The 25086-nt window shown below is 33.6% G+C and overlaps 1 protein-coding gene across 1 annotated transcript in view; it reads left to right on the top strand.

Annotated features, from left to right (window-relative positions):
- LOC137395120 (small conductance calcium-activated potassium channel protein-like) overlaps positions 1-17575 on the top strand; it is a 36666-nt gene extending 19091 nt beyond the window's left edge. Inside the window, exons 3-9 of the mRNA XM_068081924.1 lie at positions 3870-4288; positions 6498-6633; positions 6781-6891; positions 10144-10271; positions 10828-10897; positions 14693-14794; positions 16778-17575. Of these exons, the coding sequence (XP_067938025.1) occupies positions 3870-4288; positions 6498-6633; positions 6781-6891; positions 10144-10271; positions 10828-10897; positions 14693-14794; positions 16778-16966 (1155 nt within the window). The 3' untranslated portion in view covers positions 16967-17575. The remainder of the gene's footprint in view (positions 1-3869; positions 4289-6497; positions 6634-6780; positions 6892-10143; positions 10272-10827; positions 10898-14692; positions 14795-16777) is intronic.
- Positions 17576-25086: the final 7511 nt, after the last annotated feature.

The following is a 25086-nucleotide window of genomic DNA, read 5'->3' as shown; positions in this document are numbered from 1 at the left end:
GTACACAGCATAGCCTGAGGTCTTATCTGACCAGGATAAGTTATGCTAAGTGAATAGTGCATAAAGTAATTACAAAGTTACCCAAGGCAGCAAGACAATTGCTGTTTTTCTTAGATATTGTTGAGTGGGATGATAGGGTTGAAGGAGGCACTTTGTTGACAAAACTATTCATTGGTGTAGTTGATAGTGTGCAGACAACTCCATTACAATATGCAAGACTTGGTGTATACTTTAGTAATTTTCACATTCAATGATTAATAGCTATTATTAATGTAACAAACTTTAATCCTTTGAACCAGGGGTTCTTAACCAGTGGGAAATTTGAGGATTTGAGGTGGGAAATTCTCAAGCTTCAAATTGAGAATACTGATTACGCGCATTTCAAGGATATAGCTGTTGTACTGTATTTTCACCACATACATGATGCAGATACATGCTTTTATTGTGGGTACAACTGTATTAATACAAAACCAAGCCTCGTGATGTATCAAGCAGCTTATTGGATAATTAGCCTGCATTGCATCAGCTATGCATCACTACCATACTACTGAGGCATCACACAAGCATACACCAAACATACCAGAGCTAGTAAAAAATAAACAGCAGCAGAGGGCCCACTAAGATCATGACTGCTAACTTTGTACTGTGCTGTTTTTATTATAATTAAATTACTCTATTGTTGTGTTTATCTTGAACATTATTTTTCCATAAATAAAAAGTATACCATGACAAACTATCCATAAAATATGATTTCTATCACAGTTCAATTAATAATTGATTCATTTTGACTGTATGGCAAAATGCTATCTGAAAAGCCTCCTCCTGCAATCTGAGAGTGGCAAAAACACCACAATTTTTGGCTGCTAGAGAGGGGGAAATCTCGAAGTGTAGTTTGTCAAAGTGGGAAATACACTGAAAAAGGTTAAGAACCACTGCTTTGAACCCTGGCCGGCCTTGTCAATGTGTGTCAGTATTCCTGAGCAACTTGTCCAATGATAAGAAGTTCTAAAACTTTTTTAAAGTATATTTCAATATGCTCATAATCCGATGATATTTGGTAAAACTCTAATAAAAATGGTTTAGCAATACATAATAAATGTCACCAAATATAAAAAAAATGTATTTCACAGTTCTTCGGGCTAAAACCATAAAAACTTGTACGATCTTAAAAACTTCTAAAAATCTTCACAGTAGCATCAAGTACATGGAGCAAACATTCGTCATCATTTTATGACTCAAAATAATCTGCAAATTTCTGGTTAGTTTCATATAATTCTTCATCTGCATCACAATCATTTATAACCTACCAACCAACGAGGCGTATCAATTATTTCCACGATATTATTCTAGTAAAGTGGTTATTATAACGAAGGAAGTAGATTAAGATATTTGAAAGTGGTTGAAGTTGGAAGTGAAATTTCTGGTCTAACATCCTGTGCAAAAATTAATTCGATTGGTTTAAGCTGTTACTTAGAAACAGAAGTTGTAAACAGAGCCATGGGGTGGCCGGTATTTGAGTCGCTAGGTTTTTGAACACATCCTACGCAATGTTGGAATACCGGCCGTCAGGGTTCAAAGGGTAATGCTGACTAAAAGGTGAATACTTTGTTATTGACTCGGATTTTTTAGTGGAATATAATTGGAGGCTTCCAGTGCATTGTGTCAGACACTGTAATTTAAATACATTTTTTTAATTTAACTTTTTGAACCCTAGCCGCCGGTTTTCCGGCATTGCATAGGTTGTGTCAAAAACCCTAACGGTCCAAATACCAGCATTCACATGACTCTGTTTACAAAAGCTGTTTCCAAGTAACAACGTGAACCAATCGAATCAATTCTTGCACAGGATGTTAGATCAAAAATTTCGCTTCCATCCGTAACAGTTTTCAAAGATCTTGATCTACTTACTTCGTTAGAATAAAATAGTTCATTAGAGCGATATCGCGAAAAAATCGATACGACTCGTTCGTTGATAATAAATTATTGTGATGCAAATGAAGAGTTTATAATACTAACAATAATTTTCCAGTATATTTTGAGTCATGAAATTATGCCTAATATGTGCTCAATGGATACGGTACTACAATAAAAATTTTACGAGTTTTTTAAAATCAAACGAACTTTTATAATTTCAGCCCGAATAATGTTGAAATACTGTTTTTTTTGTTTGATGAGATTTGCTGTGGGCTGCCTGACTATTTTACTAGTGTTTTACCAAATATCATTGTATAATGAGCACATTTAGATATATTTAATAAAAGTTTAAAAACTTCGGATCGCTGGACAAATTTCCAGGGTTGCCGACACGTATTGACGAGAACAGCCAGGATTCAAAGGGTTAAATATATTTTTTCATTATTTTTAAAGCAACTCACAACAATTCCTAAGTGAGCTAAGATTTTTACTAAAAAAGTTGTATTATCCTACAATAAAACTACTGTATTTCTTTGAGTATAAAGCCTAACATTTTGTACTGATTTTCAATTAAAAATGAAAGATGCACATTATACATACAGCTTCGTAATATGGTTATTTAATTGTTTGTTGGCTATTTTGAAGATAGATGATTTGAAAATTGCTACCATTTAAAGAAATATTGCTAATCTTATAAACAATATAATTATGTAATGGCGATTTATTTCACACCTACCAATTTTTGGAGTGAGTTACACTGGAACTAAAACACGTGGGTATTTTAACCTTATAGTAAACTCATTCCATGGCCTTCAACACACACAGAGATTCATGAAATGGCTGTTACTAATTATCACAAACAAAGAACAACTTTTTTATGTTAAAATCTGCAAATATATATTAATAACAGTTTACAATTTTTTGTTAAATGATAATAATATCGCGAATTGTCAGTAAATAGACAATCTGCGATATATCACGATTTGATTTGATATTGCAAATTTGCATTATCAAACCATCTAGTGATTTTTTTAAATCAGAAAGCTCTAATCTGGTCTGTAGTAGCACAGCATACCGATGCCCAATTTACTTAACATTTCCAAATAATTTTTGTACTCACTGTTTGGCAATAGACAATAGTCGAAGTCGGTATCACAAAACTGACATCAAGAGTGATATTTCACAAATAGTAAAACAGCCACATGACTGCTTTGCAGCTTCATCAATTGGGAGCAAGCCATTAAACTTTTTTGACGATTTTCTAGCACACTAAAGTGTTCATTAAACTAAAATCGTAAACACTTTGCTTCATTGATAAGTAAGAAAATTGTGAATTACTCTATTAGGAAATTATTTTCCATTCAAAAGTGTTTTAATGTCGCAACATTTATAAGAATACAAAAACTTGTGCACCTATTTGTTGTCAAGCATATTATAAATATTTTAATGTGAACCGAAATACAGTCTCCACTCTGATGGTACGCAGTGTAAATATAGACAAGACCAAATGAGGAAAACTGAAAAAACATTTATCCCAGTTTTAATTTAGAAATTGAGTATGTTTGTTATACACGAATATATACTAAAACTAAAATTAATATAGCAAACATGTTTTAAAGCTGTAAAGCTGTCAAACTATCAGGTCTGCGTCAGCTGAGGTCAGATGTCAACAGCACTTGCATGTACTAATCATTTAACAACTTGATAGGGTGGTCAGGTGATGTAGTTGGTAGTGTGCATGGCTGAGAACCTTATTTTTTGGGTTCGACTCCTGTGCGGTGGGATCTTTTTTCTAATGTTCTTAGCGTGGCTTCAAACAGGCGAATGAATGGACACTGCCCTTATTAACGTACATATATAGTAAAGATTGAATGCAAGAAGATAAACCCCAATGTAATAGTTATATAAAATCTGTGAATCTATCAGCTGTTTTACAATATGTGAATATTTTGCAGCTATTTGTGGTCGACAACTGCATCGAAGACTGGCGTATTGCAATGTCCTGGGTTAGAGTCGTACAAATCGGAGCAGAGCTCGTCATATGCAGTATTCACCCACCACCGGGTACATGCACTTTTCCCTGGTACGTGGAAAACATCAAAACTCTCGAGTGGAAGAAGGCAGACGTTCCTCTAGACATAATATTTTCTCTACCCATGTTTTCGAGACTGTACCTCATCATCAGGGTCTTGCTGCTGCACAGCAAGCTCTTTACCGACGCCTCGTCACGAAGTATCGGCGCTTTAAATAAAATTACTTTCAACACGAGGTTTGTTCTAAAAACGCTGATGACAATCTTTCCTGGGACTGTCATGGGTTTATTTATGCTATCTCTCTGGATTATCTGCGCATGGACCTTTCGAGCTTGTGAAAAGTAAGTGTACTTTCTTCTTCCTGTATCTGAAGCAGTAATTGTGCTCACTTGAAACGGGTCTAGCAACCATCCTTGACTTCAGCGTGCAGGATTTATTTGATGATAATAATTATAGCAATAATAATAATAACAATAATAATAGTAATAATAACAATAATGATAATAATAATAATAATGATAGTAATATCAATAGTAATAGTAATAATAACAATAGTATTAATAGTAATGATAATAATAACCGTACATCAATAAATAAAAAATTGTTTGAATAAATTTAACTGATTCATAGTTGTAACAAATTAAGTATATTGACATTGGCTTAGTTACATTACTTTTAACGATTTTGTACATCTTAGAAAAGTTTTAACTGATAAAAGGAAATATAAACTATGAGCAAAGTTTGTTCGCCTGTGGAGTCTTTTCATCAGTAAGAACTTTTATTGATGTTTTAGCAAAGTTTTCTAAACTGAAATCAATCAGGCTGTTTGCTGTCCAGAAAGAATTCCTAAATTGTAAAACTATTTTCATAGAAAAGTAATTACATAGCAGCTCATCTCAGCTAATCAGGAAGGCTGACATGAAAAATGCAACAGTTGCTATCATTAGCCTTGACTGCAGTGTATCTCAGGTATACAGTTGCTAGTATAGGCTAGATATACATATAGATCAACCGTCAACATATTTGATTTAAGCTTGACCCATATATACATGGTTGACAGACTTTAATTCATCATGTGGTCGACTTTGTACCCTAATAGGATATATATGAAATACATATGCAAATAAGCTGGTAGTATTCTGTATCTGCATCATAGAACCAACATGGCAATAAAAATGTGCAAAATATTACAGCTAGATTCTGAATCAAAACAGCATTGTAGGTTGAATATGTTTTAATGAGTACATTACAAAGAATAAAACAAGGTATAAAGCGACTTGAGTTAAATTGCTCTACAACATTGTTTCATATGGTCTGCAATAAAATTAAAAGCATAGCTTTAAAACCTGAGCAAACTACGCTTATCAGGTGCTAAAATCATACTAGAGTGTGGTTTTAGCACCTGATAAGGGTGGTTTGCTCAGGTTTTAAAGTTGTGCTTTTAATTTTATTGTAAACCATACGACACAATGTTGAAGTGCAATTAAATTTTAGACATTCCATATCTTATCTTATTCTAGCTTCTGTTTTAAATTTACCATTTCATATGTGAAGTCATCCTAATTAAATTGGTTTTATTACAAGAAATATATTTACCTGGCAGTGCATGAACTGTCAACTTCAAGTTTGTTTTACTATCGCATGCGATTACTTGATATGACCTGACTGATCGGCGCAGTACACCAACATACCTATCCATGATTAAAAAGCTGCTGTGTGATTCTTTGTTTCAAAAGCTAATACGTCCAACTGACGGCCTTGAACAAGAATGAATGTTACTGTATAGGTTATGAGGAGTAGCGATCATAAACACAGAAGGCTGGCAGTTGTGTCAGAGTTTGTTTACAAAGAAAAAAACTAAATAGTATACAAACAATTACAATTAATTAATCAAATAAAATAGTCTATAAAATGACATTTTGGAAATAAGTTGTGTTCATGGCTTTACCACAGTAAGCATTTGATGTCAAACTTTCCTTTTTTAAACCTTTAGGCAATCTCTAGTTATCAGAAATAATATTTAACATAAAAATCTATTTATAAATGATTTCTACTGGCTATATTTTTAAGGAACATGTTAAACTCTTTACAGGGATATATATTATTTTATATAACTTACAATTCATAAGTTATTTGAAATAACATACTTATAACTAGATAATTTTGAGCTAACTTCTCTCCTAAGCATGAATCCCCCCAATATAATGTCATACAGTGACTGCATGTAATACTCAATCTGCCACATAACAAAACTATATATCTTAAAAAGCAGGCCAAGCACCTAACTAGTTATGGTAGCCATATAGTTTTAATTTGGAGTTGGCTTCTCTCCCAATTATAGAAGCCTCTAATATAATGTCATACAGTGACTGCATGTAGTACTCAATCTGCCACATAACAAAACTATATATCTTAAAAAACAGGCTAAACATCTAACGAGTTATGGTAACCATATTGTTTCAATTTGGAGTTGGCTTCTCTCCCAATTATAGAAACCTCTAATATAATGTCATACAGCGCTAGCATTTAACAGTTTAAAACATTTTGTAGTTTCCATGACCCGCTTTTCAAGAACTTTCTCAATACGCTCTACATGGTAGCAATAACCTTTCTATCAGTTGGTTACGGAGACTTTGTGCCCCACACTTATTGTGGTAGGACCATATCTGTCATCTCTGGACTCATGGTAAGTCTGGTAGCGTGATAAGACATATCGTTGTCAGTTGTACATGTGAATGACCCCAGGTTACCTCAGCTCAAGTGAAACATTATAAATAAAGTACTTATTGTTTTGTGTTAGCGCTGACCCTTAGCTTCTAACGTGTATTTTTAGGGAGCCGGCTGCACTGCACTCGTTGTTGCAGTAATTGCAAGAAAACTCGAGCTGACCAGAGCGGAGAAACATGTACATAACTTTATGCTTGAAAGTCAGCTAAATAAAAAGGTGAGGAATGCTGCTGTTAAAAATAATTTTAACGCATTTGGAGTTCTTGGTTTTTCATTATCTAAATGCTCTATTACAAATTATTGGGATAAATGCTCTTATTAAGATTACGCAAGGTTCCATCTTCAATACTTCGACTTGTTGAGTACGACATGACCTCTACTTTGTTATTGCAATAAGCAGCTGAATGTGATGACAACTCCACTGTGCTGTTGAGTATGACCTCTACTTTGTTATTGCAATAAGCACATGTATGTGATGACAACTCCACTGTACTGTTGAGTATGACCTCTACTTTGTTATTGCAATAAGCAGCTGAATGTGATGACAACTCCACTGTAATGTTGAGTCTCATGAACTTGTTCAGATGTCTTTCAGCTTGACAGCAAACGTTTGCAAAGTTTATGAGCCTTGGTCTGTCTCAAAGCAAACGTAAAGATTTGCTTTCAAACGAACAATTTGCAAACTTTGCGTGAGTCACTTTGCGATGCAAGTCACAGCATGTAGTCAAAGAAATATGAATTTTGAATTTAGATGAGTAGTACCTGTGTGCTCGGGTATAATTTAAAAATTTCACAGAACTTTAAAGTTGAAGTAAATTTTAAATTTAAATGCATGGAGAGCAGCCGTGGCCTATTGGTCTATAATACCTGACCTGTAAACAACAGGTCGAGGTTCAATTTCCAAAAAAGGTCACTGATTGTGACAGAAATGTCATCCAATCTTAAATTCCTCTCTGCAACTGGGCATGTCCAAAGTCCTCGAGGTTGCCTTACCACCGGACCCAGACATATTCAGCCAAGATCACAGTGCCATCGTTTGTACAACGATGCTCCTAAAAACACTCACAGCTTCGGCAGCCACTGCAGGCAACATGCTCAATATTTAGGGAAATACATCATATATACAATTTAAAAGTTAAATGCGACTTACGTAAGTCGTAAGTTGAAAATTGATTGGAACTTTTTGAAAAAGCGCAACCCAAAAGAATTAGACTATTTCAAAATACACAGCACAGGGAGATTTCCTCCCAGTTTACTGAGAAACTGTCGATAGTTATACTTTTAGAGCCGTGGCACCATGATATGTAGCTGTCAGGTTTATGATCTGACCTCAATGCTAATAAATCAATATTAGCTGTGCCAAAATGGTTGCAAATAGACACAAAAACACTTCAATGTCCATTTAGTAATGTATGTGTGCGTACGTGTGTGCGTACGTGTGTGTGGTATATGTGTGGTATGTGTGTGCGTAGTGTGTGCGTATGTGTGTGTGCGTGCGTGTGTGTGTATGTGTGTGTGCATATGTGTGTATGTGCATGTGTGCAATGTTTTACTGCATGTAATTTAGAGGTGAAGCATAGAAAATAACAATACAACCATAGAGCAAAAGAAATTGTCCGATAGTTTGAGACTAGCAGCAGGACAGCCCCGCTAAAGTTTCATATCATTTAAGTTTTGAGATTTAAAGTCTGCCAGAGAAGCCTTTGTACTCATATCGTATAAATGCACCATTCTTTGCCCAACATCTAGAATTTTCTAGATCAGTCATCCATATCCTTAACAACACTACATATATTATTAATATAGTGCACAGTTATTTTTCGGTTTTAATGATGCATAGATATAACTCATAGATATTACTCATAGATATAACTCATAGATACATGTATATCTCATAGATATGACTCATAGATATATCTCATAGATATAACTCATAGATATAACTCATAGATATATCTCATAGATATAACTCACAGATATCTCATGGGTTTGGGAAATAACAGAAGTAAAATTCAACTGGCTTCCCAGAAAAGCCAGTGTACTGTTTACCCTTTGTATCAGGGCCTATCTACCACCAGTAGCAGAGTTCATATTGCCTTGCCAGTCAAGAAAGCTGGGTAATAACGAGTTTTAACTTCACTTCCATGAACAAAGCTGGAATCGTCTTTTCAGAACATCACCACCATCTCACATCGGTCAAAGTTTTTAATGAACAGCTTTTATTACACTCAAGCCTTTTATAATACAGATTTCCCCGCTTAGAGACTTTACACAATGCAATAATTAAAACAACCATACTAGCTACTTTCCTTATTTTCATGTGGTTGGTTTTTATGGTGAGATTTCTAGAGGGCTCATCAATAGAATGGATCTTGTCAGCCAATTTTGAAGTTTTTATTCATTTGGAATAATTTTCCTATGTTATCGCTGAATTCTAGACAAGGTCAAAAAAGTTAATAATGCTAAGATCGTCTGAGATTTCCACATCTAAACATGAGAACAACCTGAGATTGTAGTAATTGATAATGAGGATCAATAGACCTAAATAATCAACACTAGCATGCTGGCCAGACCCATGCACTGTGAGAGATCGTCATGAGTAATCAGTGTGTAGATAATTTACTCACGAAGTGGTAAGGTGACCCAGTGGTGTAGTGGTGGCATGCTTGCCTATGAGTCAGATGCCACAGGTTCAATCTCTATGCGAAAAGATATTTTTTCCTAATGCTCTTAGAGTGGTTTTGGACAGGCTCCCACTCTACTAAAAACTTGTATTTGAAAATGATTATGTTATAGCTAGCAAGGACAAGCAACAAGTGAAAAAATACACTAACTACTGAAAGAAAAGATATTAGAACATGAGCTATACTGGGAGTCAAAAGAGTGCAATAATACTTTTCCATCAAATTTAGCTTGCCCAGTTTCAAGTTGTTTCTGTTAGCATTTCCTACTCGCTGTGGGGTTGCTGCAGCCATTCATACTAATACTAGCATAATGGTTGGTTGAGACACCCGAGAAACTGTGGCTGGATGCCGTTGTTGCACCGGTAATGGTTTCTGTATGATTATAACTTGTATGATTAGATTATGAGTCAAGGCTGCTCCTTGCTTGCTCTGCGTTTTACCTATCTTCTAGTAACACCTGGCAATCATCAGTTGCAAAAAAGTAAGCTACTTCAAATGGCCAAGATTTTGAGACAGCAAGAGTGCGGCTCAGAATTTTACTGACATAAAAACAGATCACGTCATCATCTCTATAAGTAGTTAATTGTGAGAAGCTCAAAAGTTAAAAAACCATATATATATAATTATATTACAACAATCATTGTATTGAAAATATTAGAAATATACTATGACAGAAAATTTGAACTTTGAACTTAATTTGAACTCTAATAAATAGATTAAATGATACACCCCGTGATTTATTTTCTATTGTGGGACAAGTTAACATGATGCTCTTTCTTTTTCAGCTGAAAGACGCAGCAGCAAATGTTTTGAGGGAAACATGGCTCATATATAAATATACTAGGATTGTGAAGAGAGTAAATGGTAGGAAAGTAAGAGCTCATCAGAGAAAGTTTTTACATGCAATTCAACTGTGAGTATGAAAGGCGTGTTAGTTGATTTATCATAACTTCTCTCTCTTAATCTTTGATCGAGCAGTTTTATAACATTTATTAAGTTTAGTACATTCAACTGATGGTCTTAAAAAAGAATGTATATTACTGTACCGGTGCTGAAAAGTTGATATCCTTAGATATAAATAGCTGGCAGCTGTGTCAGAGTTTGTCTACATATAAGAAAACTAAATAGTAATGCATAAAATAATATACTTTACGATTAATTAACATAGTTTTTAAAATAACTTCATGAAAAGAAAGTTGAGTTCATAGCTCCTACAACAATAAGCATTTGTTGTATTTAAACAAATGCTTCATTTTGTTACAGGAGAAAAAGATTTCGTGCAGTGCAAATAAAAGTAGTCGGAACTATATTTCTTACTGTAGGTCTGCCTGAGCAACTGGCTACGCTCAGAAGTGCATTTTGGCTCTTAAAAATGTTGTTTCTTAAACTAATGAGCTTGCACGCTATTAAGGGCATCTGTACACCCTCTCGTGATTCTCTTTTATAATCCTATATTATTTGTATCGCAGGCTTCGGCTTGTCAAATTGAAGCAACGCAAACTCGCAGACCAAGCCAACAGCCTAACAGATTTTGCAAAGGTAAATCACACTAACAAACTAACTATGTTATTGTTAAGCTCTTTCATATGTTTAAACTAAAATAAATATATGATATTCTTATGGGTATTAAAACGATTTACAGAGTTGTTATAATTAGTCAATAAAATAATTCTTCTCTGTGTAATCGGCAGTTAATTTAATTATACAGATAAAAGAAACACTGCCTTTCATATATTGAAATTATTTGAGCATGCAATTAATGCATGCATATACATATTAAAGTTCGTTGGTTATAGACTACATGGCAAAATAACTACTAAAATGAAATATTTATGATAGATTATCAAATATAATTAATAAGATTAAATTTTACAGTGAAGTTGTTGAACTATAACAAGCATGTAAATATTTTTGGTAAAAAAGTAATGAAATATAACAGCTAATTACTATTCAATTGTACATAAGTTCTATAATACATAGAATACTGTTTTGTAATATATAATACTATTATACTATGCTATAATACAGTTCTCTAAAAAACGCATCTCTGTCATAGCTTACTTGTGAGCAATTATACACATCACATTGTGACATCAAAATTTTTAATTTACGCTGGAGTTTCACTTTATGCATTTAAGCTGGTCCAAGTATCGCATTTACAAAATAGTAAGAAAAAAATTATTTTTGCATTTTGAAAATGATAAGTAGCATTCAGAAATTAAGATTTTTAGTTAGTTGCATTAAAAATAATTTTTAAAAAAACCGCTAAAACATTTATTTTAAAAACTGACTTTTAATTACTCTACTTTTGTTGTAAGTAGTTTTAAATAGTAAATAATAAAAGTTTAAAATACCATAATATTATCACATTCTGAGAAGATGTTTACTATTTAGTGTAAAATTGTTTATTAAAAAAGTTGACAAAACAGCTTGTTGATTTTTTGTTAAAAAACTTTAACTTGTCAGAGAAAGAGAAATTAAATTTTAGAGTTTCCACTCAAATATGAGTTACTTGGTAGAGGCTTAAGTCTTTATTAGTGTAAATCAAAGCAGACTTCAGATTGTTCCTCTTCAGAACTTGCAGTAACTGACCTCAAATATTGCAGCGGTCAGAGTTGTGCTCTACTGAATTTACCGGCGTCCTACGTCGAAGGCACGGGATAGCGGATGTACGCAATAATGCTAACGTATGGTAGAAGAGTTTTAAAAATGTCTCTATTTAAATAAAGATGAATTTACACAAAATTTGTGTAGGTTTTGTCAGAAAGTAGCGATTAATATTTTTTATCATTAGTGATTGTTTTCGATGTTTGAGGTGATCTGATTGTCAAGATGTTTTGAGATTAAAATCAATAAAACTTGATCGCGATTAAAACGCTCAAAAGAAAGTTATGTGCAAAACGACGTCACTAGTTGTTACCGTAGCAATAGTTGATATCAGCTATTGCATTCAAGTTGAAGGGTTACGCGCTTCTATTCTGTTGGTCTGTTTGCAACTACGGACATAGTAATCGCGCTTTTGATTGATCTGAGTGTTTTAACCGCGATCAAGTTTTATCCATTTTAATCTTGAAACATCCTGGCAATCGGATCACCTCAAACATCAAAAACAGTCACAAATGCTAAAAAAATACCAATACTTTCTGATGAAATTTACTTAGAATTTTGTGTAAGTTCATCTTTTAGCTTTTATATGTTTTTAGATTTGTTATGTTAGACATTTCCAATCTCACACGCTCGATATTTCATGAACTTCTTTTCCCCAAAGTTGGCTGTTCATTTCTGAGTTGCGCACCCTTTACTCTCACCATTTTCAGCTTCATATTAGACAAATTTCAAAAGATTGCTTTTTATATTCATGGAGAATCTTTAACTAGATAAATTGTTGTTTTAGCCACATATTGCTAATTTTACGGACCACTCTACGGGCATCCCTAACTCAGTAATACAGGTTTGAATGACCCTATATACTAATACGGCTTGAGAGTGGCCCATACACAGTCAAGCTTGACCTTTGGCTCCCGTAATCAGACTGTGCTGGGCGTTGTCGGCTGTTGTATGCGCCCAACCCTAAAATTTGTTATTGTATTCTGAAAAATTTCATTGAGCTCTTGATTTTGCCATTCAATGAATGACACTTTTATTGGGTCTGCTTTCCAAAATAATTTGAAATAATTTACTTTATTAAATAAATCACTTGATCGATAATCCTCATGTTGGAGGAACGATATTTGTTATAAAAATTAAACTATTATTTACATAAATGTAATGCTGTTAAGAATGATTGTATTTGGTCAAATTATGTCTATGAACTCAGTTACAGATAGAGCTCAATGGAATACTATAACTAGTCTTGAGTTGACGTTTGCTGTGGCCAGCATAGTTGGTAAGAGCAGCTCTATGCCTTCAGCTTTGGGTGAACTTCGTTAATGCTTCCTGGATTCTTATTGGTCAAAAAATTTGGGTATTTCCATATTACCAACTAAATGATTATACATTTTGTAATATATTAACAATGGTTTAAAGAACACATTAAGACCTAAAATAGTTTAGCAGACCACACAGGTAGACCACACAGGTAGACCACACAGGTAGTGCAAGTGTTAAGTCTCAGCATCCCTTATGAGTTGCTATCAGTTCATCGCTCATTTTTTGATAGAGTTATGTCCCCTCTGTATCTCGCTCCTGTACTGGTTCCAGCTTTAAGTTCTTTTAGCCTGTAGATCTTATCTTGGTATTACTCGCAGCATGTGCAACGAAAAACATTAACGCTGTATGAAAAAAGTAAATACATAATTGATACGCCGCCACCCCGTGACCTCATAAAGCAGCTTAAGTTGTTCAGAAGGGCACAACTCTTCATTTTGACTTACCAGTATTAGTAGTCGCAATACGAGCTGCTGCCTTTCGTAGCTCGTGTGCTGACTTTCGTTTTACAGCATATGTATGTGATTATTTAATTAGTCATTATGTTCTCCTGCTGCCGTAGCTCGGGAAGCATTTAGAGATGGTAAAATTGGCCTTATAACCAAACCCTTACAGTTTGCATTTGGCTTGTTTATGTAGTCCGCCTTTGTGGGTTTCCCAAAAGCACCCGTCCAATAGCTTTTTTAGTGCTTTCTCATAAAAATACTTTTTTTATGATGACACGTATTAATCGCAATTTATTTGTGCATTGTGATTAAACAAAGCCTTTGTGTACAAAGTTTTTAAAAAGTCACAGCCGCGTTGCAACAAAATGAGGTATTTTCCTTAACATCAAAATGTTTCTGTACAATCTCTTTCTAACATGGTGCATGTGGAGTCTAAGTTTGGCAATAAGCTGCTACAATCCATGATGTCCATGTGTTTAATGTAGCCGCATTGAGCTCTGAAATGGCTATAGGACTTCACAGATTCGACAAAAGTCTGGGGAGTAGCTACATTGAGTATTAACATAGCTAAATTGACCTCTAGGGCTGCTATTCTGACTTTAAAAGTGGACAGAAATTTTGTACTCTACCTTTGCATGCGCGTGGGTGTATTCTACTGCGTCATCTTAACCCTGCTTGCGCCATGCAGCGGTCGCATCTGAAACAGCTTCATCTTTATCTGCTAATGTAAAGAAATGGGCTATAGTCTGAAGATGTAGACGTGCAGTGCTTCCGTGAGATGATGCATAGACATAGAGAATTGCACTCTTTCACATTTCAACTTCTATGTAGACACGCAGAAAGCTGTACTTGGTTATTATTGCTATTGTTGCAAGACATTGTTAAAACATGAAATGTAGTCAACAAAAACTAAATCTATAGAAGAATGGTATTTAGACTGAGATTAAGTGCTAAATTTTAGACTACGGCGCAAGTACATGACATAGTAGGAGAACTGAGGAGTGCGCAAGAAAATTCCAACCACAGAATTAAGAATATCGAACGATCCTTGCAAAGCTTGCAGGTATGTAGTATATTTAGGTCACTGCAGTTTGGTATTACGTGCTGCTGAAATTTATTACTTCAGCTCTCTTTAATAATCCATTATAATATTTAAATACATATTTCTTTGTAGATAGCCGAGTAATCAAAAACACATAACCTATGACCAACAATATGGGTTTGGTTCTTTGAAAGCCACTAAAAGGTGGCAGGAAGGCATTCAAAATTGAATTTGTTATACATCTATATACATATATGTATACACAAGTATATAGGAAAAAAGCTTCTTCTTTCCAGATTAAGCCAAGCGGTTGGTACTGTCTACTCAAGGTCGGGGCTCCTACCAAAGACCTTTGAGTTTGAACACTCGCATCAAGATCCTAGCCATTCCCAATAACATGCTTTTCTGCATATAACATACATATGCATATGTAATATACATATGCAATCATATAGTAGGAGTAGGTGGTAAATAATTTTGAATGCTCACCCGCCATAGTACACTCTCATTTTACATACACACACGATGTACATAAGTTGTACAGTACACAGTGTTTCGTGTGTTTGCCACATTTAGTAGTTTTTTTCGTGGCCTCTCATATTGGCAACACCTGTCCTTCTCAGCCTTGACTTCTTATCCATTAAAAATATCCTTCTAAAATATTCCCACTTATTTTATGTTGCTATATATACATGTAGCTATATATAGCTATATATATAGCTATATGAAACTATATGTATAGCTATATATAGGTATATATATAGCTATATATAACTATATTTATAGCTATATATACACATGTAGATATATATATGGCTCTTAAAGAAAGTATAAACGTACCTAAAGGTGATTTCATACCAACTCAGCACTTAAATGGTCACTCTCATACACAAGTACGTTTCTGATCATCTTCTAGTTATCAAGAAGCAAGTTCAAGATGACATACTGAGTTAAAACAGGTATAGATACATGTTAACATTAGTTAAATTGGGCAATGTAGTTTAAATCAAATTAGAACATGAGTCACAGACAAAAATAGTAAAGTAAATTGCTTATTAAAAGAAAAAGATCTTTTTGTATAACTCTTTTCTATAATGTAAATTAGTAAGATGTTAGTGTCTGGTATGAGGTGTAGTGGTTTTTTAGAGGGAGGTTAGCCTGTCTTGGCAAACTGTTGTTTTTGCAGAGTTGTCCCCCATCGATCGGGCGAGCAACACAACAGCCTGTCACAAGACGTACTGCACCTGATGCATCAGCTGCACTTCTAGGTAGTTGTTTTCTTCTGTCTATGCGGCTTAGTTGTGATGTTATATCGGTCGCTCCATCGGTAATCATAACTGATTTCGCGCAAAAATTTATGTAGAAAAAATTAAGATTACAACGTTTAACCAAACACTGTTGGTTGTTTACAACTCTGTTGTAAACTTTAGTAAAACTTAAGAATAAAATAAATTGAAAATAAAATCCATAAGAACAAATAAAACTGACTGATACAAAAATAGAAATTAAACTGACTGAGCGCACAAATAACGACATGTTTGGTCGCAGTTGTTGCCTAAGTTCTCAAGTTCTACTAAAGTTTACCGCAGAGACTGGTCGCTGGTTAAACGTTGTAATCTTATTTTTTTCTACATAAATTTTTGCACGAAGTCCGTTATGATTACTAATGGAGCAACCGACATAACATCGCAACCAAGCCGCATAGACGGAAGAGAACAACTCCTTATAAATGCAGCTGATGCATCAGGTGCAGTACGTCTTGTGACAAGCTGTTGTGTTGCTCGCCTGCGCAACGAGGGACAGCTCCGCAAAAACAACAGTTTGTCAAGACAGGCTAGAGAGAGGTAGGAATATAATGGATGGTCAGGCAGATTGGAAATACTATTAGAGTGTTTTAAACAGCAAATATCTAAGAACACGTTTAGCTAAGCAGCATTTCGACATTGATTATGGTTATGTTATATCATGCTGACTATTGCTTTTCATTTTTACATCTGCATACAGGCACAGATAGACGCTCTCCCTCAAGCAGTAGCCCGGATTATGGCTGAAAAACAAACATCTACGTCGAGTTTTTTATCGGCTAATGATGCCAGCCTACAGAATTCTCCAAAAGACCGCAGAGATGCTGCGTGTATGGCTCTACCCAAACCAATGAGTAGTGCACAGTCTTCATTTGACAGCTGCGGCTAACGTCTAGCCACCGTGTTCCTCACATATTTAGCTTGATCTGAGGACTGTGAAGATTTGGGCAACCCGGATTAACAGCAACAAATAATTTTTGGAACCAGAATATAAATTTTATTCATTTCATTGGACTCGCTTATGTTTCCAACCATTCGGGTTGAACATTTCTTTTATAAGGTCAAGTTTGTCTTATTTTGGCCAGATGTATTTCTTTACACTTTGACTTATTTTTTTATGTATGCTAGAGTCTTCCCTAACAACTCTTGTATTTCTGCCGAGGCTTGCCAAGTTCTGTTGTACACTTCTCCGCATCTGCTGATCGATCATAGCGACAGAGAATCTCTACTGGGTCTAACCGAAGGAACCGATGCCATTTTTAACTACAAATCTTATAACAGTGGCTGAAGTTGATAAACTAATTTTAAAGTAATCTAAAAGCAGTTTAAACCAGATAAGCAGTAAACCTTTTTTTAACCCTGTAGCCTCTTTGCTTTAAGCCTTTTTGCAATTCTTCCACAGTGAGGCTTGCTGTACCCCGTTGTCAAGCCATTCTCTATAGAATTTATACCATTTTTGTTTTATAGCACTGTAAATAAATACAATTAAATAGTTTTACTAATGATTTATTTTATTTTTAATTACAACGTAATAGCATTAAACATACATCCGTGATAGATTTTGTTTAAATCTAATTTAAACAATACAGTATCTATCATTGAAAAAATTGCGTTTAACAGGTCAAAAAAACATTTTGGTTTATCAGATTTTAGATGACTCCCTTACAACAGGTAATTTGCAAAAAATTCCTAAGGATTTGGAATTTTTTGCTTTGACGAAAAACTAAAATATTTTACTCAATAATTGGAGTCGAAACTCTTTATGTGAATTTAATTTGTACGGTGATCTGTTTAGTATACGTATATCAAGGTTATTGCCCGTTACATTGAATACTGCTGTTAATTATGGATAGCGATAAAATAAGTGTACAGTTTAAGATAACTTTAAGAAACAAATTACTAACTCTGTAATCAATATGAATAGGTTCTCACTGCAACTCCTCCTAATAGACAATTTAATAGAAGTGCAAGTTAAGTGATACAGGAGAAGCATGGTGCAGATATAGAGTAAGTTATAGGGATGATTCATATAACTTGCTCTAACCTAGATTAGGCAATGTTTAAACCATTGGCTCATGAGCCAATGGTACAAAGTTACAGTACAGTTACAGTACAAAGTTGAATGAACTTAACTTTGTACTATACATGAACATATTTTTCTAATTGTTTTATTAAATTTTATTTTAGACTTTTCCCTTTCACATCTTAAATACTTTGAAAAACTTCAAATGTTGAACCTTGGAAACTATTTTGGGTCTATAAGGTATCTGGTGAAAACTTACAACACATGCCAGAAAAAATCACATATTAATGCGATCGTAGGTAGAGATTCGATAGTGGTTGTTATATCAACGGTAGCTAAAGATTATCATGCTGGACCTTAAATGAATTCATGAAAGTTGCTAACACATTTTCTTTAAAGCCCTCTCGCATACCCTCGCAAGATATCCGATTGCAGATCGCTATTAATAGATATTCAAAATCATATCAATGAGTTCAAACCCCAAGCTGAGCGTCATTAGTTCAAACCCAGTACGATGAGATTTTTTGTCCAACCTACCATGGCTTCGAACAGATGGACAGATCAATACAGCTTTTATTATAGTAAAGAAGAATTACCTTTATTTACATTTATATTGCAGTAAGTTTCTTTAGCTATACTATACACTATACAGAAGGTAGTAAGTCCCTTTAATAGTACTATACACTATACAGTAAGTAGCAAGTCTCTTTAGTAGTGCTATACTCTATACAGTAGGTAGCAAGTCTCTTTAGTAATACTATACACTATACAGTAGGTAGTAAGTCTTTTTAGTAATACTATACACTATACAGTAGGTAGTAAGTCTCTTTAGTAATACTATACACTATACAGTAGGTAGCAAGTCTCTTTAGTAGTACTATACACTATACAGTAGGTAGTAAGTCTCTTTAGTAATACTATAAACTATACAGAAGGTAGTAAGTCTCTTTAGTAATACTATACACTATATAGTAGGTAGTAAGGCTCTTTAGTAATACTATACACTATACACTATACAGTAGGTAGTAAGTCTCTTTAGTAATACTATACACTATACAGAAGGTAGTAAGTCTCTTTAGTAATACTATACACTATACAGTAGGTAGTAAGTCTCTTTAGTAATACTATACACTATACAGTAGGTAGTAAGTCTCTTTAGTAATACTATACACTATACAGTAGGTAGCAAGTCTCTTTAGTAGTACTATACACTATACAGTAGGTAGTAAGTCTCTTTAGTAATACTATAAACTATACAGAAGGTAGTAAGTCTCTTTAGTAATACTATACACTATATAGTAGGTAGTAAGGCTCTTTAGTAATACTATACACTATACACTATACAGTAGGTAGTAAGTCTCTTTAGTAATACTATACACTATACAGAAGGTAGTAAGTCTCTTTAGTAATACTATACACTATACAGTAGGTAGTAAGTCTCTTTAGTAATACTATACACTATACAGAAGGTAGTAAGTCTCTTTAGTAATACTATACACTATACAGTAGGTAGTAAGTCTCTTTAGTAATACTATACACTATACAGAAGGTAGTAAGTCTCTTTAGTAATACTATATACTATACAGTAGGTAGTAAGTCTCTTTAGTAATACTATAAACTATACAGTAGGTAGCAAGTCTTTTTAGTAATACTATACACTATACAGTAGGTAGTAAGTCTCTTTAGTAATACTATACACTATACAGAAGGTAGTAAGTCTCTTTAGTAATACTATACACTATACAGTAGGTAGTAAGTCTCTTTAGTAATACTATACACTATACAGAAGGTAGTAAGTCTCTTTAGTAATACTATACACTATACAGTAGGTAGTAAGTCTCTTTAGTAATACTATACACTATACAGTAGGTAGTAAGTCTCTTTAGTAATACTATACACTATACAGTAGGTAGCAAGTCTCTTTAATAGTGCTATACTCTATACAGTGGGTAGCAAGTTTCTTTAGTAATACTATACACTATACAGAAGGTAGTAAGTCTCTTTAGTAATACTATACACTATACAGTAGGTAGTAAGTCTCTTTAGTAATACTATACACTATACAGTAGGTAGCAAGTCTCTTTAATAGTACTATACACTATACAGTAGGTAGCAAGTTTCTTTAGTAATACTATACACTATACAGAAGGTAGTAAGTCTCTTTAGTAATACTATACACTATACAGTAGGTAGTAAGTCTCTTTAGTAATACTATACACCATACAGTAGGTAGCAAGTCTCTTTAATAGTACTATACACTATACAGTAGGTAGTAAGTCTCTTTAGTAATACTATACACTATACAGTAGGTAGCAAGTCTCTTTAATAGTACTATACACTATACAGTAGGTAGTAAGTCTCTTTAGTAATACTATACACTATACAGTAGGTAGTAAGTCTCTTTAGTAATACTATACACTATACAGTAGGTAGTAAGTCTCTTTAGTAATACTATACACTATACAGAAGGTAGTAAGTCTCTTTAGTAATACTATACACTATATAGTAGGTAGTAAGTCTCTTTAGTAATACTATACACTATACAGAAAGTAGTAAGTCTCTTTAGTAATACTATACACTATACAGTAGGTAGTAAGTCTCTTTAGTAATACTATACACTATACAGAAGGTAGTAAGTCTCTTTAGTAATACTATACACTATACAGTAGGTAGTAAGTCTCTTTAGTAATACTATACACTATACAGAAGGTAGTAAGTCTCTTTAGTAATACTATACACTATACAGTAGGTAGTAAGTCTCTTTAGTAATACTATACACTATACAGTAGGTAGCAAGTCTCTTTAATAGTGCTATACTCTATACAGTAGGTAGCAAGTTTCTTTAGTAATACTATACACTATACAGAAGGTAGTAAGTCTCTTTAGTAATACTATACACTATACAGTAGGTAGTAAGTCTCTTTAGTAATACTATACACTATACAGTAGGTAGCAAGTCTCTTTAATAGTGCTATACTCTATACAGTAGGTAGCAAGTTTCTTTAGTAATACTATACACTATACAGAAGGTAGTAAGTCTCTTTAGTAATACTATACACTATACAGTAGGTAGTAAGTCTCTTTAGTAATACTATACACTATACAGAAGGTAGTAAGTCTCTTTAGTAATACTATACACTATACAGAAGGTAGTAAGTCTCTTTAGCAATACTATACACTATACAGTTGGTAGTAAGTCTCTTTAGTAATACTATACACCATACAGTAGGTAGTAAGTCTCTTTAGTAATACTATACACTATACAGTAGATAGTAAGTCTTTTTAGTAATACTATACACTATACAGTAGGTAGTAAGTCTCTTTAGTAATACTATACACTATACAGTAGGTAGTAAGTCTCTTTAGTAATACTATACACTATACAGAAGGTAGTAAGTCTCTTTAGTAATACTATACACTATACAGTAGGTAGTAAGTCTCTTTAGTAATACTATACACTATACAGTAGATAGTAAGTCTCTATAGTAATACTATACACTATACAGTAGGTAGTAAGTCTCTTTAGTAATACTATACACTATACAGTAGGTAGTAAGTCTCTTTAGTAATACTATACACTATACAGTAGGTAGCAAGTCTCTTTAATAGTACTATACTCTATACAGTAGGTAGCAAGTCTCTTTAGGAGTGCTATATTCTATACAGTAGGTAGTAAGTCTCTTTAGTAGTGCTATACTCTATACAGTAGGTAGTAAGTCTCTTTAGTAGTGCTATACTCTATACAGTAGGTAGTAAGTCTCTTTAGTAGTGCTATACTCTATACAGTAGGTAGTAAGTCTCTTTAGTAGTAATATACACTATACCGTAAGTAGTAAGCTTGAGTCACATTAACAAAGCTGTTGAAAAGTTTATATCTAATTTGTTTGTACTATTAAATAAAATAAAATTAAATGAAATCCAGAGAAATACACTAAATGTATTGTCTTAAAGACAAATTAGTAACTTACAATTCGGTTAGATTTTCAAGTTAAGTTAGATTGATTAGGTTAGACACACTTTTTATAACTCTAAATCTTTTGCGCAAAATAGAAAGACATATAAAAAGTGGAGTTTTAACAACAAAAATGTTTATTATAGCTCAATTCTAGATTTGTTTTTTTAAACATTTCATTAAAAGCATTAATTAATAAAATAGCATATTTAAGAACATTAATTATGTTATTTTATGCTCGGGGTATGTATATAACATAGTAACTATGTAACTCATTTTGGGTTCTCGTGAGAACTATTTAGTAGTTTTTAATCACTTGTGGAGGCAAATGGCAGGCAGTCTAAAGGTGGTCACCTTATTTCTTTGCTCCAAAATGCATCATTCGAGGGTGCATTTTAAAGGACACGGTTTCGGACTTTTTTCTTTCCTATTGACTCACCAAAATCTTTTAAATTTCAAACTAACTTTGAAAAATTGATTTGAAAACAATTTTATTCTTGTATGCGTGTATAACAGAATGCACAAAGGTCATCCTCGCTGTCTGATTGGAAAACAGGTTAACTATTATGAGCATTACACATCCTGCAAGAGGAGACAATTGTCCAAAAATTGCTACAATTAAATCAATTAAGTCGATACGCGGCGGGAGTAAATCAATTTTTTTGTTTTATTTCCTCTTTAGTTTTTTAACTTTAAATACTTAAAAAAAATTCTGTATTAGTTTTTTATATATTAATCTACATGCTTTCAAAGGCATTATCATCAACTGCATGGCAGTTTCTTTCTCAGAATCTCAGCTTTTCAGAATCTGACTGCTAATGTGCGTCATTAAATCCACATTGTTTGTAGCAATTCTTAAAAGATTTAATTGTATCCTATTTTATTAGGCTACTAAATTGGTTGGTTGGTGTCTACTTTTTATTAGTATAAAGTTCAAACGAATAGATGCGATCTTGTATTCGGTACAAATGAACTTGATGAATATAATACATAACTTTGGCGTTGGCATTTGACTTCCGTAGGGAGAGGAAAGTCCCTTGTGCTTCATGTTTGTATTTATTTTCTATGCTTCACTTAAAAATTATACGTAATAAAACATTGCATGCGCGCGCACACGCGCACATGCACACACACATGCACACACGCACACACATGCACACATATGCACGCATGCACGGGCACGCACACGCACACGCACACGCACACACACGCACAACTTTCCCTAAAATTAAAAGTAGATGTGGCCTCCTACAAAGTAAACAGGAGTTGGGAATAAATAAATAAAGTAAGAAAAATGGAATGGTTACATATAGACTAATTAGATTCTTAAAGGAACAGTTTATAGCAGATATAAACTGAAGTGGTGTGTTTGAAAGCAATGCTACTTGATTTATAGGGATAATAGCAAAATACTTTGAAGAAACATAAATAGGAAGAAGACGATTCCAAATGATCAAATGTGTGCAAAGTATTACAAAGTGTTATATTCAGAGAAGACAATATATTTAGCCACTATGCGTGTTTTGATCCTATTTTTTCCTACTAAACCTTGTGCATAAGCATGTATGCATACATGTGCCTACTTGTGTCCATTCAAGCGTATGTATAGGTGTGCGCACGCCCATGTATGTACATGTATGCATATGAGAGTGTGTATGTTTGTATAAGTGGGTGTGCACATGTGTTCTTGTAAAAGCATACAATTAGAGATCGATGTCAGAACTTCACACCCCTATTTTACTTGACCACATTTGCCTTTTATGTTGCACCTTTTGAAAATTTCAAACTATGGTTTTCATAATTTAGCATCTTCTAGCCTTTAGCTTCTGGCATCATCTACAAGTCTGAATGACAGAAAGTGGTAGCACTAACCTGATTATTTGTTAAAAGATTGAAGGTGTTCAATTAAAAAAGTAGATTTGTACTTGTGTTGATTTAATGTTTTCTAAACACTTATATACTATACCAAAATTATATAAATTTTTAAAACTGACAAATTTTTAACAAAAACCATAAAACCATCCTGAAACAGTAAAATAATATATAATCATGTATTATGATAAATAGTCTGTTTTTAAATTATAATTATAAGGATTGAGAAATAACTGGTCCAGACAATTGAAATGTTTAACATTGATGAAAATTAATTAGGGTTGTCTTCTCTTACATTGATAGATATGAATTGTACCCCCAAAATTATATAAATCTTTAAAACTGCTAGATTTTTAACACAAACCATAAAACCATCCTGAAACAGTAAAATAATATATAATCATGTATTATGATAAATAGTCTGTTCTTAAATTATAATTATAAAGGTTGAAAAATAACAGCTTCAAACAATTGAAAAATGTTTAGAATTGATGAAAATTAATTAGGGTTGTCTTCTCTTACATTGATAGATATAAAGTGTACCCCGAACTAAAGTGTAAAAGTCTAATAGCTTTCAACTTTGAAACAAACAAAATAACAGTCTTGAACACCAGAGCACAAAGATCCTCAGCGAAAATTGCTTCTAAAAGCTGGAAAAATAAAAACCGTACCGTCGAAGTATTAGTAAAAACACATAGTCTCCAATGGCGTGTGTTTGCAAAAGAGCTTGGGTATATGTACGTGTGTATGTACATGAGCAAGAATGTGCATTAGTATCTCGGTCACACTATAGTCTCAATATAGTTAAGATATAAAAAAACAGGTCTGATTGGTCAACACTGCTAACGCAGTTGAGATAATTGGTATCCATTAAAGGCAGTTGTCAGCTTTCAATATAGGTCAAAAAGAGGACGACTCTCACATTATTAATAAGCTTCTAAGTAGCAATGACGATTGGATTTATTACCTGATATTATGAATTAATAAATTTTGTTTGGACAAAGACGAAAAAAGAGGTTGTGATACACAAGTGAAATGACACCATTTATTCTATTACAATGGCAGCCATAATTACTGCATAAAATCAGAAGATGAGAAAGATGTCCTCAAGTTACCGCATAATTTTCTTATTGTAATTCACACTTTTAACAGACAAACCGAA

The sequence above is a fragment of the Watersipora subatra genome, chromosome 4 (genome assembly GCF_963576615.1).
Source record: "Watersipora subatra chromosome 4, tzWatSuba1.1, whole genome shotgun sequence".
In the NCBI taxonomy this organism is placed as follows: domain Eukaryota; kingdom Metazoa; phylum Bryozoa; class Gymnolaemata; order Cheilostomatida; family Watersiporidae; genus Watersipora; species Watersipora subatra.
Note: the sequence above shows the minus strand (reverse complement) of the source record. Positions and strands in the feature narration are given on the sequence as shown.